Genomic DNA, 17623 nt, shown 5'->3' with positions numbered 1-17623 from the left:
AAGTACCAAAATGTCAATTCCTGGAAGAGATTTTTCACTGATGGGTCTCGCATAAATGGATCCACTGGTTTCGGTGTCTTCAATGAAAACTCCACCGCCTTCCGCAAACTTCAGGAACCTTGTTCGGTTTATGTTGCTGAGCTGGCAGCAATCGACTTCGCCTTGGGGATGATCTCAAACATGCCCGCAGACCATTTCTTCATCTTCTCGGATAGTCTTAGTTCTATTGAGGCACTCCGGTCGATGAAACCTGTAAAGCATTCATCTTACTTTCTTACAAAAATAAGGGAGCAGATGGGTGCACTGGTCGAAAGATCATACAAGATTACCTTTGTATGGGTCCCCTCACATTGCTCAATTTATGGCAATGAGAAGGCGGATTCTCTCGCAAAGGTGGGCGCACAGGAAGGTGAGATCTATGAAAGAAGAATTTCACACGATGAATTTTTCCATTTAGTTCGTCAGAGTTCTCTTCAAAGTTGGCAACGTGATTGGCGAGATGGCCAACTGGGACGGTGGTTACATTCTATTATTCCTAATGTTTCTTTGCGAGCGTGGCATTACGGTTTGGACGTAGGTCGAGACTTCATACGCGTGATGTCAAGACTCATGTCCAACCATTACTCGCTAGGCGCGCATTTGCATAGAATAAACCTCGCGCTCGACAAGCTTTGTACTAAATGCGGTTCCGGTTATGACGACATCGACCACGTAGTTTGGCAATGCCCGGATAATGACGCCTCCAGAGCGCTACTATTGGATACCCTTGAGGCCCGAGGTAGACAACCCTTTGTTCCAGTAAGAGATGTGTTGGGAACCCGCGATCTAATCTATATGCGGTCCATTTATGAGTTTCTTCGCATGTGTTGTATAAAGGTATAATCTTCTGTTTTTTTTTCGCTTCGGTTTTTTTTTTCTTTGTGTGTGTCTTTTTTGTGTTATATGTTCCTGGCCATCCGGCAGACGAAAACCCGTGACAAGCCCATGCCAACACCAGAGGCGACGCCAAAAGCCAAGATACCTCCCGGATGTGCTACAGAGAACCCTGAAACCTTATCCTCACCATGCCTTTCCTTGAAATTTTGTGACCCGCTAACCTCGAGCAGCCACGAGTACCCTGGCCTCCTCCCAGTACTAACCTTGAGTACCTAAGAAAGTCAGAAAATTGTATGTAACTGAATACAAAGAATGAATTTCGGCTCCGTAAAGCGTTACACGCGATTGAGCCATAAATAAATGAACTAGACACCCCCAATTTCAATGATATTTAGGTTATTTTGGAGGCATATGAATGGTACTTTTGGAAAAATAGAACGATGACTTGTTCCTTAATACTTATGCATTAAAAGTTTAGCATAAAAGTCAACGGTTTCGACAAAAATATGGGCGTCCATTATGCACCGATCTCCCCTATTTATTTGTGCCCTTCCTCAAAATGATGAATTCCGAATAAAATTTCCAAGGGGGACCCCTCATGACTTAAGAGAAAATTGAAATTTGTGTCAGCCTTATTCAGAAAAGCAACATTATAAAAGCAACATTATTATATCTAAGCCATAATTGAATTTGGAAACTTATTGATGGCTCATATTCCGAAGTTATGTATTATGTTAAACGTATAAGCAGAGCTGAAAAATATCAAACCTCTCAGTTGACTGCTTGACCAACTTCACTAGCACTGGATGCCGATCATTATCAAGATATTTCGGCAATTTTTTTTTTTCGGCACACTTTAGCCTTTATTTTATTATCATTGGTTATAAGATTTAGGTAAAATTTGCTAAAAAAAGTGCAAGCTAGTGAAATTTCTCATAATAAAACCCATTTAAATTTCAACCGTGTTACAGAGCGCGAGGGCTTAACCAGTTGCATCAAAATTGTGCGTAGTTCAGCCACAAAAGGGGATTGATGCTATAAAATTTAAATTTTCCCATACAACGTTGATTCATCCTACTGTTTAATTACGTCTCAGGAATCTAAAATTGTGTGATTTGACAAGATCGCTTTAATTTTCATTAAGATTTTGTTCTTTTACGCATATTAATCGCTTGCATTGGTTTTGTTCCCCTTCGTAATTTCAGCGATGCATCCAATCCTGATTCTACAACACTGCTGGTAATCTTAGGTGTGGCCAGAGACTATTTTCTTGCTGCCCGTTTATCTGGTTATCCAACATTTTTGATGATTTGATGTTTCGTGTGCATGGGTTTGCATGGCACTTTTTTAACTGGCCACTTCCGGCGGGACACCTGGAACCGGTTCCGAAACACAACCGGTTCAGATATGTTATTTGTGGATTGATTGGTAATTATCGGTGACAAATATCGGAAACAGCTTGTTAAGCGTTACGCGTTTCGACCTACTATTCTTCGGCCATCGTCAGACGCATTCAGTTGGATTCACTTCTTCAACTTCATCAGTTTATTATACATAAGCGGTTCAGATATGGTCTGAAACTATTTTTCTGCTTACCGTTCATCTGGTTATCGATCAAGCAGCTATTTGGTGCGTCACGTGCATAGGTTTGGTTTAGTTTTTTAGTTGGTCACTTCCTACGGGATACCTAGAACCGGTTCCGGAACACAACCGGTTCAAATTCGGTATGAAACTATTTTCCTGCTACCCATTTATCTGGTTATAGAAAAAGCCACTCTTTGATGTGTCGCATGCATGGGTTTGGTATACTGTTTTTATTGAGCACTTCCGGCAGGACACCTGGAACCGGTTTCGGAACACAACCGGTTCAGATACAGTATGAAACTATTTTCCTGCTTACCGTTCATCTGGTTATCGAAAAAGCAGCACTTTGATGCGTCGCATGCATGGGTTTGGTTCAATTTTTTTATAAGCCACTTCCGGTAGGACACCCGGAACCGGTTCCGGAACACTACCGGTTCAGATATAGTCTGAGATTTTTTTCTTACTTCCCGTTCATCAGATTATCGAAAATGCCGTGGTTTGATGGGTCGTATGCATGGGTTTGTTGCATTTTCATATCTGGCCCCTTCCTGGGGTACCGATCCGGAACACCTAAATGGCCATAACTCCGGAACGGCTGGATCGATCCGAACCATTTTCAATAGGAAACAATGGGGCCAGATGCCGCGTCGAATGAACCGTCGGTCGTTAAAATCGGTTGATGTTTACTATCTAAAAATGAGGTGACCTTTTTTGTACACATACACACACACATACATACACACACACACACACATACATACACACAGACATCATCTCAACTCGTCGAGCTGAGTCGATTGGTATGTAACACTTGACCCCTCCGGGGGCTCTATCAAATTTTCGTTTTTGGAGTGAACATATAGCCTTTCGGTACACCTTGGTGTACGAGAAAGGCAAAAAGATTTAAAGAATTTTTAAATAGATGAGTCTACTCAAAGTTATTAAGCAAAAGCCACATCCTAGTTATTATGAAATCGCATTTTTTTTCACACTTTGATCAATAAAATAAAATTTAAAGCGATGACATATATTTTTACGACTCTAAATCATGCGTACAGCTGGAGTGAACATTCTTCTTCTTCTTCTTTGTGGCTCTACGTCCTCACTGGGACTTGGCCTGCCTCTCTTCAACTTAGTGTTCTTAGAGCACTTCCACAGATATTAATTGAAGGGCTTTCTTTGCCTGCCATTGCATGAATTTGTACATTGTGTGGCAAGTACAATGATACTCTATGCCCAGGGAGTCGAGAAAATTTTCCCGACCGGAACGGGAATCGAACCCGCCGTCTCCGGATTGGCGATCCGTAGCCTTAACCACTAGACTAACTGGAGACCCCGGAGCTGGAGTGAACATGTTTATGTAAAATTAGTGATTTTTCAGTACAATTATATTTTAACTTACTGAAAAAAACTGCTAAAATATCCGATTTTTAACATAAAATAAGCAATAAATCAAAATTCAAAGCGACGACATATAAGGGGGATTCACTTAACAGCGTAAACTGATTAAACTGATTAAACGTCGCGATCACCAAGGCAATCTTCGATTATTTCATTCGCAAAATCATGAAACATTTCAAATAAGCAGAAAATCATGGCTTACGCAGCAATTTAATCTGTTTACCCGAGCAAAGTACAATAACTGAGCAGTAACAAACTGATAACTAGTGTTCGCTCCAGAACAAATTTTACAATTTTGTGTTATCAACTTGGTAGTTCATGTTACCATTACCTGTCAAACTGGGGCATCATCGTTGACAACAACAACGGAAGTTAGTTATCAACGACAGTTGCAAATATCTTTCTGATAACAAAATAAGTTTTCAATTGGATAAAATTGATAGATTTATAGAAGTTGTTATCAGGGTGCCTTTGATGATAACATAATGAGATATTTTATTGGTATCACGGGTATACTTGGTTGTTATCATGTTTGTTATGTTGCCTGCTTATTCAGTCACAATGAGAACAAATTTAGTTAATTATTTTTGATATCAGATAACACAGTATGTTATCCGGTTGTTATGAAACTTTGCTCGGGTAGTGAATAGCCCTATAGTTTTTTGGTTTAATATTGTTCGTAGAATAGTACCGAACATTTTTGATGAACAATGAAAATATTCTCATTACACTCTTATTTTGTTTTACCCGAAATACTACAAAAAATCCATATAGTTTACACAAAGTAAACTTAAAACTTTTTACACAAAACTAAACTTGAAACGATAGCATGTAGTTTTTTAGTCTTGAATTATTTGTAGCAGTTTGGGGGACGTACTTAAAGAATACTGATGTTTTTATTACACTCTAATTTTGATTCTATCAAAAACCAACAAAAGTGCCAAATTTTTACACAAAGTGGTTAACAAATAAAGCTGGCTTTTTTTTATACCTTGTTGGGTATCTAAGTCACTGCGACCAGTTAATAGATCTATTGTGACATATGCCCCATTTTTGTTTAGCTTTGTCAAGTCGACGTGTCACCATTGGTATTGGTAATAATTAGACTTTGACTAGAAGCGGTATCCCAACACGGTGCCAAACTTCGAATGAATTATACCACCGTATTTGAGTTTGTTCTCCAAACATCAAAGGGTTCTATTAGCCCTTTGTCAAAGAACCTAATTCTTTTAGTTACAATTACCGGACAATGGCATAACAAATGTTCCGAGTATTCTTTATCTATGCCGCAAAAGCGACAAACATCATCTTGAAGTTTTCCAATTAGCTTCAGATGATACCGGCTCGGACAATGACCTGTTAAGAGGCCGGTTAAAGTACTGAAATCTTTTTTGGAAAGTTCCAAAATTTTGCGAGTGTTTGCAACGTTTGGCTTTATAAAACGCTTAGACTGCCTCGCAATTGTGGTGTTTCCCCATATGGATTTTAATTTTTCCTGTTTCCAAGCTTTAAACTCCATTCTGAGAGAACATCCAGATATGCTACAAAATGGTTCAGGACCTATGAATTGATGAGACGACCCAAGTCTTGCTAGCATATCGGCTTGCAGCTAAAATATAAACGACTCATAAGAAAGTGATCATTCGTCATAAATAATTCCAAAAGTCCCAGTGAAGAAACAGGGGTGTAAGCAGTAATAAATAACAAAAGTTCCATAAAGAAATAGAAAAATGCATAAATAAATAAATAAATAAATAAAGTCAAAAATGCAATGAATAATTCAACTGTTGCAATAAAAAAAGCCAATTTTCCCACCAAAAAACTTCGAATTTTCCATAAATAAATTCATTTTTTCCATAATAAATTTAAAAAATCACAATAAAAAAATATCAAAAAAGCAATAAATAATTCAAAAAGTGCAATAACAAAAAAATAAATTATCAATAAATATCAAAAAACGAGCAATAAACGTAAATGCATTTTGAGCCAAAAATTATACAGATCATGCGGCGAAACCGCATAGACGATTGAGGAACTGAGACGGCAGAAGGCCGCCGAAGTTTCCGATATCCGATGCACCGCAACTGCATCGATTCGGTTCTAGGCAAACCACAGATTCAAGAATTTGCCCGGTATAATGCAAACATAGATGTTATCCCTTTTTTAGGTCCGACGAGCGATAGCGAGTTCGGACAGCAAGCAATTGCTCGGTAATTTGCAATCATAGTTACGCAAGCTTTTCAGTCGTTTCAGTCATATAAGTGCGATTCAGCATTTCACTGTATCATACTTTCCTGCATTTGTTTTTCATGGGTAATTTCGTCATTTTTTATTGCATTTTTTATTGCTTTTTCGATATTTTTTTATTGTGAATTTTCTAATTTATTATGGAATAATCGGATTTATTAATGGAAAATTCGAAGTTATTTGGTGGGAAAATTGGCTTTTTTATTGCGACAGTTGATTTATTCATTGCATTTTTGACGTTTTTAATTGCTCAAAAAACAATTGTTTATGGAAACTTTTGATTTATTTATGCGTTTTTCTATTTGTTTATGGAACTTTTGTTATTTATTACTGCTTACACCCCTGTTTCTTCACTGGGACTTTTCGAATTATTTATGGGAAATTTTGTATTTATTATGGAACGTTTAATTGTCTGCCATCGGCTTGCTCGTTTCCTTCAATTCCACAATGTCCTGGAACCCAAAACAACTTCACCTCATTTCGGTAAGCTAATTGTTGAAGTGATTGGATACACTCCCAAACATGTTTTGAAGTGCATGATGCTGATTTCAAAGCATTTAGAGCTGCTTGACTATCAGACATTATGCAAATTTTTGAAAGCCTGTAATTTCTACGTAAGCAGATATTACAACATTCTAAAATTGCTTGAATTTCAGCTTGAAAAACGATTGGCCAATTGCCCATAGGTATTGATACGTTAATCCCTGGGCCAGTGACACCTGCACCAACTTGATGATTTAATTTAGAACCATCAGTGTAAAATACGATCGATCCTGGTTGTAGCTGTGGGCCACCATTTTCCCACATATTTCTCCCAGGATTGATCACTTGGAAAGAACGTTGAAAATTGTATCGTCTGCTCATCCAATCACCATTGCTTGTGACTAACGAGCTGATACTAATTGTTTTTTTGAATACTGAGGTGTCCTCTTAGGTCACTTTCAAAGAAGTTTTTAGTTCTTTTTAGCTTCAAAAGACTCTTTGCAGCTTCTAATTGAACAAAGTGATGCAATGGAAGTAGGTATAGTAAAGTGTCTAGCGCTTTAGATGGAGTACTTCGCATTGCACCAGTAATTAAAAGAGAAGCTATCCTTTGAAGTTTTTCCAACTTCTTTTGAGCTAACCTTTTATTAGTTTTCGGCCACCAGACCAGTGACGCATAAGTAACTCTGGTTCTCACAATCGCCGTGTAAATCCAATGGATCATTTTCGGTTTTAGTCCCCACTTTTTACATTTATAGCATTTACAACTACCTGCTCAAGATGTAGATTCCAGTTGAGTTTACTGTCAAGATATACACCGAGATACTTGACTGAATCTGAAAATTCCAAAATAGTTCCTTTCAATTTCAAATTGCTGATCAACATTTTTCTCTTACGCGTAAACGGTACGATCGTGGTTAAGGATTTACATTTAGTCCTTCATTTTCGCACCACGAAGAGACTAAATTCAAGGCAGTTACTGGCTGGCAACTGGCTTACAATGCAATGAAATTTTTTACCCTAAAATCATCCGTGAAAGAGTACTGGACATATTTGAAGAACAATAGTGAAGTTTTCATGACACTCTTAATTTATTTTACTCAGAAAGTTACAAAAATATCATAATATTCATACAGAATAGTCCATAAAACCAAATTTAAAGCCATAACATGTAGTTGATTGGCCTTAATTTTTCCGTTAGAGTGTACTGGACATGCTTTTGATAAAATGTTGTTTACATTACACTGATTTTTTGTTTTATCTAAAAGTATACGAAAATACCACATTTTTGCACTAAAAGCCAATAAGCCAAAAGTTAAATCAGTGACATGTAGTTTTTTAACTTTGAATTTACCGTAGTAGTTTAGAGGATTTGTTTGAACAATACTAGTGATGCATTTGCTACATTTTCACACAAAGTAATCGACAAATAATAATTAAATGCAATGCATTGTAGTTTGATATCATGACAGTATTCATAAGCTCACCAAACTTCACGAGTTCCAGTACTCTTGAGAGGAAATTATCAACTTTATTTGCGTATCCTGAACATGCAGTAGCAAACACCAAAAAATACAGGGAAATTCCGTGAAAGATTTCCAAAGTTTAGGTTAGGTTATGTGTCTTAATTTGAGAGATTTTCAGCCCGGAACCGGTCCATTGTTTACTTTTCAGAAGTTTGTCTAGTGTTTATTTCTTTCTGTCTGCCTCATATTTCACTCGAAAAACTTGACCTCTAAGAGAGACAATTGCTTGTACTTTCACATGCATAAAAAGAAATTTGCATATAATTGCCTAAAACTAAGTTACATATGCTTGAAATATGGCCCAAAAAATTATAAAAACCGTTATAACTATTTTATTTTTGAAATTAGCGGGATGTCATGTTCGGCAAAATTGTGTATTTTACCATTATCTATAACTTTGTTGAACATGTGAAAAATGTAGAATCAATTATTAGAAAGATATTGCGAAAAAACCCCTTTTTAAGGGGCTGATGATAGAAAACGTAACGTATCTTGAAAAGTAATGGAGTTACAAACTTGGCGTCTTAAACAAAGTTGCTCCAAACAACATTTTCTACAACTTTTATTAAGACACCAACTTCGTATCTTGACAAATTCAAAAACATAATTTCTATCTCACTTTTAGCGGGATTGATCAATTTTCACAATACCGTCGTGCGGGGTGTCATTGGGCCAAAGCGGGGTGACATTGGGCCACTATTACGCACGTTTAGAATACGACGGAAATGCATATTATGTGCAAGACTACTAGAATACATAATTCTATACTTTGCATCTACCGTTGGATTCTCTGACTTATATTGAATTCATGCGTTCGATGGACCAATGTTACCCCCTAGGCCCAATGTCACCCCGAACGACGGTAGTTCAAAAGAAGCTCCTTGTAATAGTGAAAAACTTTCTCGAAGACACCATGACGCTAAACGTCATAGTTGAAAAGTTATTGCTTAAGCGCGCTAAAATAACGAAATCAGCCACTGTGGGTTGTGTTTCTCGAGGAATTCTTTTAGAAAACTTTTGATGAGTTGCTGAGGAAATGTTTCCATGAATTATTCTAGAAATTCCTTTAGGGTTTCTTCAGAAATGGCATAAATTTGTCCAAGTATTCCATTAGAAAGCCTTTCTTAGATATTATCAGTAAATCAATCATTTATAATATCGTCATTTTTTTTTCAGAAATCTCTTTATTTATTTTTTTTTTGAGGATTGCCGAAGATTTTCTGGCTTTCTCCAGTTCTTTTAAGTTTCCATCCTAGTTCCCATGCAAAGTGATTTCTTTTATTTGCTCCCATAAATAGTTCCTTCTGTGATTGTTTTGGTGTTTTCTTTAGAGATTTCTGAGTGTTATTTCTGGAAATTCTGCCAAAGAGCTTCCCGATATTCGGAATATCTTCGGTGGTTTTCGTCTGGAGTTTCTCCCGGAACTTCTCTGAGAGATTTTCAGAGTTCTTCCATAAATTTTCTAAACATTTCTTACCAGAGCTTTTTTTCTGAGATGTCCCAGTACTCTCAGGACTTCTTCCGAAGTTCCTCTTAAGATTCTTCCAACAGATCATTGCGGAGTTTCTCGCAAAATTCACGTGGATTTCTTTCGAAATTTCTCCGGGAATTTACTGCAATAAATTTTGTGGGTTATCTCAAGCAGCAGGTTTTCCGAGAAACACTCCTAGAAAAGTACAGTACTGGAAAGAACAAAATACGCATTGACTGATTTTCATATAAAATGCTAAAGATTGGAACTCTGTATCTCAGCTTAAAACATTGAAATTTCTTAAAATTTTTCTTGAGAAATCCCAGGAACAATTCCTGTAGAATACTCGTGAAAAACTCCTTCAAATCCGGGAGAAGCCTTAGTAGAAACCCAAGCAATAATTTATGTAAAAACTCTAGAAATTTCGAAGAAAAATCTCATGGAGAAGTCTCAAGAGGAACCCAGAAGAAATCGCGGAAAATCTTCAAGAAAAATTCCGAAAGAGAATCTCTAAGAGAAATTCTACGACAACATCTAATCTATATTCTATGAGAAAGGAGAATAAATCTTACGTAAATTTCTTTGGGAAAAACGCAGGAGGTAAAATCCAACGAAAGACTCTGAGAGCAAACATGAGAAAACCTCTGGAAGAAAATCTGTAGGATGAAAAACTCCAGGAGTCAATATTTGAAATTCATAAGGAATTATTCGGGAAAGAATTTTTCAAATTTGAGAAGGAATACCAAGAAACAGGAGTGAAAAAATACAAAAAAAATTGTAAGAAATTCTGGAAGGCATTTCTAAAGAAGTTTCAGAAAGAAAACCCGACGGAATTTTTATAAAAATCATTGTAGATGAATTTCTAGATGAAATTCAACTTCCCATCCATGTCTACATGGAATGTTAAGTATACCGAAAATATCTGATAGAGTGATCTAGGAGCCCTCATTTTGCTACTGCACTGTTAAACAGATTCTTTCATCATATAATTTCGAATAATCATGCAGAGGAATCTTCAACTTCTTCACGGACCAGAGCTTCCTTCAGATATGCCTTTAAGAAATACTTGAAAAATTTCAATTCGTTTAGGAAGTTTTCCATTGATTTCTGCTGAAACTTCTCCTGGGATTACTTTAGACATTCTTCTAGGAAATCCTTCTAAAGGAATTATAAATTGCTCCAGGGATCCAGGCTTTATTTCTTTATCATTTAGAGTTTTTAATCTAGGCTGATTCACCTTCGCATTCAGAAATTATTGCAAAGATTGTTTCAACAATTCCTGCGATTTTGTTTTTCCGAAAATATTCCGGTGGTTCTTTCAGTAATTCGTACAGGCACTTCTTCGTGAATTTCTCCAGAGATTATATAGAAAATTTCTCCAGCAGTTCCATTAGAAATATCCGCAGAAATAGCTCCATAAATTACTTTAGGGAATCATCCAGAAGATCCAGCAAAAATGCTTCCAGGGATACTCGCATTATTACTTTTCAATATTCTAGCAGGATTTTTTGCAAAGATCCCTGCAAATATTCATGCAGTGATTCTTTCATGAGTTTCTGTAGTATCCCTCCATATTTTTCCACAAAAATTCCACCAGCATTATATTTCAAGGATACTTCTAGGATTGCTTACATGGATTCATTAATTTTTCCAGTAATATTACCCAGCAGATTCTACAGCATTTCCAAAGAGATTTTGCGAATTCCTCCAGGATTTTTTTAAGAATATCCTTAAGGTACTCTTTAGAAGGATATCTCCAGAAACTTTTCTTAAATTACTCGATAAATTATCTTACAGTTCCACCAAGCATTTCCTTTAAAGTTTTCCCTGGTATTTCTTCAAATATACCTTCAGGGATTTTTACAGGATTAGGACTGGAGATTTTTTCAACAATTCCCATAAAGTCTCTATAATAAAGACAAATCAATCAATTCAACAATTCCATCAGGGATTTTTTTTTAGTACATCCTCCAAGGATTCCTTTTGAAATTTCTTCTGGGATTTCTTCAGAGATTGACATTTTAGGGATTTATTTAGGAACTTTAGCAAGGGATGTCTTGTAAAGTCCTTAAATGGATAAGTTTTATAAAAAAAATAATAAATCCGGAGGAGAATCCTCTAAAAGTTCCTCCAAGAATTACTTGAAAAGTTCCTTCAGAAATTTCCACAATGGTTTCATTTGAAATTGCTATCGGGATTCCGTCAGAAATATCTCTTGGGATTCCTTCAAAGATTCCTCCAGAGATTTTTTAAGAATTTCTTCCATAAATTGCACGACAATTGCTAAAGGAACTTCAGAATATCTTAAGGAATTTGAAAGAGATTTTCTAAAGGAATCCCTAAAAGAACTCCAGTGGACACCTGTGCAGATTTCTAGAAGAATTTGTTGAAAATTGTTTATGGAAGGACTACTGAATTAAAACCTCTGAAGCAATTTCTGAAGCAATCTCTGAAGAAATTTTTGGAATAACCTTTGAGAGAAAATTTTAGAGAATCCCCTGAGCTATCTCTGAAGAAATTCCTAAAAGAGTTTTATGAGAAACTTGTGGAGGAATTCTGCAAATTATTCTAAGAAAAAACTGTAGAGGACCTTCTGAAAAAAATTCTGAAGAAGTTTTTAAATAACTGAAGTAGTTCAGAGGAAATCTTTTAAGAGATTTCTTACGGACACTCTAAAATGTTTGAACCATTTAAAATTTCTTAAGCTATCCCTGATAGAACTCCTGGAGAAAACTTAGTAGAAAGATTCGAAGTATTTTTTATAAAATTTCTCAAGGTTTGAGAGGATGCCCTACTGATTTTTTTTAAATAAAGTCATGGAGGAACTCTGCAAGGAATCACTGAGGATTTTTTTGAAGGAAAGGAACATTTTCACGGAATCTCTAAAGGAATTCCTGGAAGCAGTGAAGAACCCTTTCCAGTTAATCCTAGAATTATTCCTTAAAACTTAAGGAGTGCCAAAGAATAAAGTTTTGGAAAAAAATCTTAAGGATCACCGTTTAAATGTCTGAAAGAAATCATGAAGAAATGTCAAAATAAATTCCAAAGTTAATTAATGAAACAGTCTTTGGAGGAATACCTGGTATTACTTGGAAATCCTTGGAGGAACTGCTAGAAGAATCTCTTGAATTTTTTCTAGAAGAAATTCTGGAGAAATTACAAAGAATGATTCGTAGAGAAATGCCTGAGGAAATCTTTGGAGTAGTTCTTCATGCTATTCCAGCAGAATATACGGAGGAATCCCTGGAAAAACCTCAGGAGGAATTCCAACAAGAATTTCTGATAGAATTCTTGGGAAAAAATGGGAAGAGCATCCATTCAAATTTTTTTGCAAAAATCTCCGAAGGAATCTACGAACCCCTGCAAAAATCTCTGGATGAATTCCTGCTAGAATTTCTAGACGTAATCCTGCAAAAACTGTAAAGAAATTTTTGGCGGAATGACATTTTTAGGGAATCTCTGGATAAACTCCTTGGGAAACCCCTAGAGGAATTCCAACAAGATTTTTTTTTGAGAAATTTCTAGGAGAATTCCTGAAGAAATCCCTAACAAAAAATGTTGGAGGAAATTTGAATAGAACCTCCGAATGAGTTCTTTCAAAAAATTATGAAAGAATGCATGAACGAAATTCAACATCTTTCAACAAATTTATTGAAAATACCTGAAGGAACTTTTGGAGGAATACCTGGAAAGTCCTGAAGAAACCCGTGAACATGTTTCAAGAAAAATCTTAGGAAGTTTCTTGAGAAACTCTCGACAAAGTTACAAAGCAATACATGGACAAAGTTTCAAAAAGTTATTTTCCGAGCAGAATGGAACCCAAAAATAATAAACAAAAGTATGTCGGAAAATAATTTCGTGTAGTCTTGTAATCCAAAGTTCCTGAAAAAGTTGAATGTTTATCTTTGGAATCTTTATCTTAAATTAAAAAAAAACTAAGCCCGTTTATCCGCTATTTCACAAAAAAAAAAGTTGCTTTTGAGAGAAATAAGTTTTACTTTGCGGATTTTCAATCCTTTCCATAGAACTATCACCCAAAGGAGGAAAAATCTGCCAAATAATGTGAAACACGTAATATTGAAGTCATTTCGACAAGGGCTTACCACTATAGAGAGTACTGAAATTTGGAAACCATGATGAAAGTAACTATTGATTCACACACCATAACATCACTGACTTGGAATCTTCCACAAATTCTCGAAAGACCTTCACTAAAACATGATTCTGGAAATTAACCTGGCAATACAAACTTCTGAAAGCATACACATAAAATATTTTCTAAGACTTTCACAGAAAAAAATACTGTGTAACCAATACAATGACATGAAGCCTTTACAATATGCATTGTAAATTGATTTGCACCCGAAAACATAAAAATGAAAAATTGTCAAACTCCACCATGTATTTTATGGCCACGTCGAGTAAGCTAGCGAAGCTTAACCTTTGAAACATTTCGGTAAACCACAATAATGTCCATCGTTTCCATTCCTTCTCCCCCAACAACGCCACAAAGCACACTTACCAGTCGTTGGATTTCGCTTTTGGCAGACTTGGTGAGTTGAGTCAATCGTAGTTCGTGCAGGTCCCTTTGCACTCGAATGTCAGAAGCTTTCCGCCGCTCAGCCTCCGAGGAAATCTGTCGAAAGAAAAGCATTTATTGAAACTTTGTACTAGTGCTACTCTTGCATCTTCGGGAGGAATTTATGATGGGTTTCCGATGATGGCGATGAACAATGGTCCATGAATGAGAGTGAATCATTCGCTGCCCGTCGTCGTCTTCGAATGCATCGGTTGCCTACTAGAAGGCAGCAGAAGGAAAACGTATTCATACCAAGTTTTGCATCACGGTTTATGCTAATGGGGTTGATTTATTTCGATATTTTTTTTGCGATGCAGCCAGGAAGTGTTGCTAACATGGGTGAAACAATTGAAGAGCTACAGAAAAAAAAATCGTCGGGTAAACTGAAGTAAAGTTGTTGTTGCGGAAAGTGCCTCCGTACATACGCAAGCGGCATTGAAGCATCATCTCACGCATGGTCGCCTTACTACTGGGTGGGTACGATCGATAGAAAAAATCATGGGTGTGATTTTTTTTTCACCCACTATTCCGTGAACCAAACAAGTTGTACATTAGCAAGTTAGCAATAAACTTTCCTATTTTTGATTTTTTTTTTTTATTTTCATAAACAAGCGAATGTGAAACCTACATTTTGTCCCTTGTTCCAATATGCTTTCGACATTCTTCCTTCCTTCTTTCTTTCCATGTTTGTTTTCTTCCTTCCTTTCCTCTTTCTTTCTCCCTACCCTGTCATCCTTCCTTTCTTCCTTCCTTTCTTCCTTCCTTTCTTCCTTCCTTTCTTCCTTCCTTTCTTCCTTTCTTCCTTCCTTCCTTTCTTCCTTCCTTCCTTCCTTTCTTTCTTTCTTTCTTTCTCTCTTTCTTCCTTTCTTGCTTCTTCTTTCATTTCTTCCTTTCTTTCTTCTTATATTCTTCCCTCTCTTTTTCTTTTTTTTCTTTCCTTTCTTCCTTCCTTTCTTCCTTCCTTTCTTCTTTCCTTTCTTACTTCCTTCAATCTTTTCTTTCTTCCTTGCTTCCCATTCCCTTGCTTCTCCCCCTTGCTTGCCTTCCTTTCTTCCACTCTTCCTTTCTTCCTTCATTCTTTGCTTCCTTCGTTCCTTTCTTTCTTCCTTTCTTCCTGTCTCCCTCTCTTCCTGTCTTTCTTTCTCCCTTTCTTCCTCCCGTTCTTCCTCCCTTCCTTCGTTGCTTCCTTCCTTCCTAATTTCCTCTCATCCTTCCAACGAAGAGATGTAACATGAAATTAATTGCGTGTGCATCCCATTGGCTTCATGCCAAAATTAAAAGAAACAATACGCATCGTCAGTTCTTTCACGAAACAATGTCCCTCTTACAATATCACAAATGTCATGGGGACCATCTGTCACCTCAACTGATTGCATCGCGCAACCTTTCCGACTTGGACTCAGCACAAGGAACCTTCATCCCCCATTAATCAGCCGATCAAGACATTCACGTCACTCGATAAGCATCTCATCAGGACCCCATAAGACCACATAAGAGAGAGAGGTGACAACCATTCCGGTGAATTTGACATTGAGCCGGAAAATGAAGATTGACGGCTGAAAGGATTCCCCAACACAGTCAGTGTGGCAGAACTGTCATCACAGTACTGCCCCTATTTTTGGCTCGTTCTACCACCACGAATCTTGCGTAATTTCACGGGTCAGCACCTCCACCACCACCGGCCGCATGCGCCAGCCAACAACGTCTTCATTATCGCCGCGTTCGATCGCCATTATCGCGAGGTGTCCGCCATGAATTAAAATAATTTACTAGGGGGTAACATGGGCGGAATGCGCAAGTTGCGTCAAATGTCTGCCCTTTGAAACTATGAAACAGTGTTTCTGTACACGAAAAACTGGGGAATCGCCTTTTATTTGGCGGGGTTAGAAGCAACGGGGTGCAACTGACAAGAAACTACTTTCGAGTAAACGAGGTTTAAAGTTTTATTTTTTTCATCATCATTCATCATTATTTCATCCTATACAAAATGTATGGAGTTTCAAAATCGACACAATTTTCTCGATTTTTTTTGTTATTTTTCTAATCATCGTAAAAACAATCCTTAAAATGTTACATAAAGCTTGAAATCTGAAGATTGTTTTGTATACTCAACTCCAAATAGACAAAATGGTCACTTGCATCTGTGTCCCGCATTTATTATTTCATGTGGGCTACTTTTTACAATCGGGAAGGGGTTCACCATATAGCTTCTCTTTTCAAAGAATGAGTATTGGTGCTGACAGAAGAGGTAAATCTCTATATACTATCGCAGGAAACAGTTCATCAACGGAGTGACATTAATTTTCTTAGCAACGTCACTCCCAGCGTACTTGCTCAATATTTCTATTATATTCCATACGGAGCGGTAGGTATGAGATGCTCCCGTTCTATGATTTTAAATATTCAATGACGCTGCAGAGTAGGCCTGGCCGTTCCAATACTTGTATTGCATTTCTGATGTTCTGCAAGCATTGATAATGACAAAAAAAATGATAGAAGTAATCGATTCTATCATTTTCCAGGTTTCTAGACTACAGTGAAAGACACCTTGCGGTAATGATCAGAATAAAAATGTTTTCAAATTTATCATGTCATAAATAGCGTGATCATCGACCACCAAACGCTTCTTGTATGCGTTTTGTTTCCTCCCATATCAACCGGTTCGATAGCCGAGTGGTAGCGTGCGAGCCTGGTGGTCTCAAGGTTTTTGGATCGAATCCAGTTGCCAGTAGAAACTTTTTAAAATTGTAAATCGGGTCCATGGTGAAATTAAAAACATTAATCTGTTGAATTGAAACAAAACTCAGTCCGCCCAAATTTAGGGGCGTTGTGTATTTAAATTGACCCTCAGAATAGTAATTTCAACTGTAAGCCGTCTTTCAGTGTATGACGAGTGGAATTCAAGGAATTCAAGTGAATTCCTTCTAGGAATTCAAGTGAATTCCTTCTAGGAATTCAAGTGAATTCCTTCTAGGAATTCAAGTGAATTCCTCCTAGGAATTCAAGTGAATTCCTCCTAGGAATTCAAGTGAATTCCTCCTAGGAATTCAAGTGAATTCCTCCTAGGAATTCAAGTGAATTCCTCCTAGGAATTCAAGTGAATTCCTCGTAGGAATTCAAGGGAATTCCTTGTAGGAATTCAAGTGAATTCCTCCTAGGAATTCAAGGGAATTCCTCGTAGGAATTCAAGGGAATTCCTCGTAGGAATTCAAGGGAATTCCTTCAAGAAATTCAAGTGAATTCCTTCAAGGAATTCAAGTTAATTCCTTCAAGGAATTCAAGTGAATTCCTTCAAGGAATCCAAGTGACACTGATATATGTTGCCCTTTACTGGCATTTACCAGGTTAGCTGGTATGTCATAAACATACAGAAAAACTTGTAGTTAGAAGACACAGAATGTTGCTAATTGACAAATTGAGGGATGAATTTTTGAAAAAAATCGCGTTCTGGTGGGA

The 17623-nt window shown here is 37.0% G+C and overlaps 1 protein-coding gene across 2 annotated transcripts in view; it reads right to left on the bottom strand.

Annotated features, from left to right (window-relative positions):
• Positions 1 to 17623, bottom strand: part of LOC109422692 (putative leucine-rich repeat-containing protein DDB_G0290503) — a 673760-nt gene that overhangs the window by 532524 nt on the left and 123613 nt on the right. For both annotated transcript variants that reach the window (XR_009999366.1, XM_062860463.1), the window contains exon 4: positions 14111 to 14224. Coding sequence is in view for 1 of the 2 variants with exons in the window: in XM_062860463.1 (XP_062716447.1) it covers positions 14111 to 14224 (114 nt within the window). In the remaining variant the exon portion in view is untranslated. The remainder of the gene's footprint in view (positions 1 to 14110; positions 14225 to 17623) is intronic.

Source organism: Aedes albopictus, chromosome 3 (assembly GCF_035046485.1).
Source record: "Aedes albopictus strain Foshan chromosome 3, AalbF5, whole genome shotgun sequence".
Taxonomy (NCBI): Eukaryota; Metazoa; Arthropoda; class Insecta; order Diptera; family Culicidae; genus Aedes; species Aedes albopictus.
This window is presented reverse-complemented; position numbering and strand designations above follow the sequence as displayed.